Source organism: Branchiostoma floridae, chromosome 9 (genome assembly GCF_000003815.2).
Source record: "Branchiostoma floridae strain S238N-H82 chromosome 9, Bfl_VNyyK, whole genome shotgun sequence".
In the NCBI taxonomy this organism is placed as follows: Eukaryota; Metazoa; Chordata; class Leptocardii; order Amphioxiformes; family Branchiostomatidae; genus Branchiostoma; species Branchiostoma floridae.
The window spans coordinates 17,466,790-17,469,951 of record NC_049987.1 but is presented as its reverse complement, the minus strand read 5'-3'; the positions used below and the strand labels follow the sequence as shown (position 1 = coordinate 17,469,951).

The 3,162-nt window shown below is 37.3% G+C and overlaps 1 protein-coding gene across 1 annotated transcript in view; it reads left to right on the top strand.

Annotated features, from left to right (window-relative positions):
- The first annotated feature begins 1,116 nt into the window (after window positions 1-1,116).
- The window catches only part of LOC118422238 (CD209 antigen-like protein E), a 4,415-nt gene continuing 2,369 nt past the window's right edge, over window positions 1,117-3,162 (top strand). The window contains exons 1-2 of the mRNA XM_035829756.1: window positions 1,117-1,496; window positions 2,338-2,438. Coding sequence (XP_035685649.1) covers window positions 1,325-1,496; window positions 2,338-2,438 — 273 coding nt within the window. The 5' untranslated portion in view covers window positions 1,117-1,324. The remainder of the gene's footprint in view (window positions 1,497-2,337; window positions 2,439-3,162) is intronic.

Genomic DNA, 3,162 nt, shown 5'->3' with positions numbered 1-3,162 from the left:
TCTTGTGCTCTGGTTTTAAAACCAAATGACCTAAATTTTGGTAAAAGGGTGCACTAGATATTTATTCAAATGACACATGTATAATTTTTGTCATATACTACGTCAAAATGATATATTTGGGGATTTTTTGTCATTTTCCAATAGCCAGAGGGGTCAATGACCTTAAGGTCGTTGACCCCCAGCTGCAGATTGGACCTACTGGCATATATGTCTATTTAATCTAATTAGATAGGTAACCAATCACTTAGCCTGAATCTATATCCTAAAGAGGGGGGGTGGCAGCCAATCAGCGAGCCCGGTGTTATCTGGAACAGTCCATTCTTACACGGAGGGGTTCATTTTTTTTTTTAAATTCATCATTGGACTGGTGAAGTCTTTCAGTGGATGCATTTGTGGACAGGTCTATTTTGCAATTTTACAGAACGTGTGCTGGAAGAGTCTATTCTCGCACTGAGGGGGGATTTTTCAAAATTGATATTTTGGACTTTGGTGACTTCTAGTTTGTCAAAGTCTTTCAGTAGGGTTATTTTTGGACTGGTCTAATTTGCAATTTTACATGGGTGTTCTGGAAGAGTCCATTCTTGCATAGAGGGGGCTTTTTTTTAAATCATTTTTTGGACTTCAGTGATTATGTCAAAGTCCTATTTTAGCGGATGTATTTTTGGACTGCTCTACTTTACATGGAAGAGTCCATTTTTTGCACACGGAAGGGGGATTTTTTCAAATTCAGTTTTGAACGGGTGATGATTCAAAATTCAATTTTAGTGGAAGTGTTTTTAGACTGGTCTATTATACCTTTTTTGCACTGGGACCTTTTTTGCTAAATTCAATTTTGGATTTGGTTTCTTATTCAAAAGGCCAAGGTTTCAGTGGGAGTATTTCTGGACTGGTCTATTGTGCAAATTCACATAGGGTGCACTGGAGTCCATTCTTGAACAGGGGAATTTTGTAAGACTCATTTTTGGGTTAAACCGTCATTAGTAAAAGTGATTTTTCAAATGGGTGATATTGAAATAGCCTATTGTTGCATGGGGAGGGAGATGGCTGAAATATGCTGTATTTGCTCTCAAGCAAATGTCGGCCTTTCTAGTTCTTTTAAAATCTTCGGGGAGACCCCTTGCAGTAAACAAAGGTACTGCATCACGTGTTCCGCAACGTGGAAGGCTTCAGCGTAGACACCTCTAAAACATTTTTTTGACACCACTGCCTTTAATAGTTTTTCGTTCGACGTATTCTTTTCGTACGTTATCCTATCTAAACTGTTCCCCGAAATACACGGCACAAAACATCTAACCGCACCTTCAAACCCAGCTAAAAAATCTTCATGTTGGTCTTCTCAGAATTCTCTACCGATGATGTCACCACTGGTTCCAACTCAGAAGACGGCATTAGAAGCCCTGTTCAGTTCCGAGTCCGGACCGGCACCATGAAGAAGACAATCACTGTCCTGTCCCTGGTACTGAACTGCTGTCTACTGGTTGTTGTGATCTTTCTGGGTAAGTACATGTAATGTGATCTCTCTATAGATTGAGTCGTGTTACTTCTTGAGCCGAATATGCAGACAACGCCCTCCAGATTGATTTTAGACTTTTAAACGAGGTTGATTCCGGACATGTCGAAAAACCTTAATAATTTGAAAAATGAGTAGCCAAAATTATTAACCCTTACAAATAAGGTATATTAAAAGGTAACTTATATGTGGATTGCAATTAGATCTCTCCAGGAGCAAAGCCAATTCTGGAGGATTCTCCAAAATTCTTCAGAATTCGGGCAGAATTCTCCGGCTTAGGCTCCCAGAATTCTTTAGAATGCTGGATCTGCACCAGAATTCCGGAGAATTTTGGGAACCTGAGCCAGAACTCTGGAGAATTTTTCAGAATTCTGATTTTCTTACATATATGATATATGGTGCAAGTCTGCCGTCTATAGGTTGGTGTTGTCTTTCTAAATGAGTATTGCGGTCTTTCAATAGATTGAGTCTACGCTACGTCGATGAACATTAACATTTAGCTCCTGTAACCAAAACAACAGGAGCTAAATGACTCATTTGTATCAACTGTTTCTTAGCTTTGTTTCCCTTTGGAATCCAAAATTGTCTTCAGCTTGACTTTGTCTTGCCATGTTTCCTAATAAACATCTAAAATTGTCTCTATTCATATTTTATAGGGTATAAAAGACCAGCTTCTTTCAGCTTCACTGACGAAAGATAGTGGATACTATCTGCAAATATCTACTTTAGTAACTGCTTTTTGGCATATGAGTCTTCGTTACTTCTTGAACTAAATTTCCAGACGTTCTTTAATCTATATGATTCGGTGTTGCTTTCATCTTTTGTAGGTGTGGCGGTGATGAACATAAAGCTGTCAGTGAGTCAGCTAGAGGAGAAAACCGGAGCAGCCATTGCTGATCAATCAAATGCGTTTGAAAATCTACAAAAGGTAACATGAAAACAGTGATTCTTGAATATCATAATATAAAGCTACACATTAGCTTAAAAAGTTTATACATTGTAAAATTTCGTTCAAATATTAATTTAATCTTATGTCAGCAGCACCACAAGGCAGATATGAACTTCACTAATTTCAGTCTAACTGAACTGTTTCATTTGTATATATTTTTTACCTTTGTTGAACAAATGAAACATTTGTTTTATTATTCATAAGTGTTTTGCTCTATGCATTTGTGCCATTCCAGTATTGGGAAGGTGTTGAAAAGTACTTCACTAACTTAAGTCTAATTTTGACTGTTTCATTTATATCGTTTTGCATCGTTGTACATATACATTTTATTTATATGATAATGTATTTGCATATTGTACATTTGTGTATTGCTGCATGCATGTATGTGTACCATAATACATTGTCAGTGTCAAAGTTGAAAAGACGGTTGAAAAATGGCGTGCACTGTTACCGCGCCACATATTGTATCACAAAGTTGGAATAGAAATAGATTTTAATACAGAATTAATTTTTTTCGGCAATCTACAGAACCTGCTTGGCAATACTCTTGACTTCAATTGTTTATCCGAATCAGCCCGTATCCATCAACTATTAAGGGGTTCACCTTTCCTGTCACATTCTACAAACTGCAGTATCTTACAGTTAACCCAGTCATTTGTACATACGAAACGTTTTGCAACTACCTTGTAACCTGACTTATATG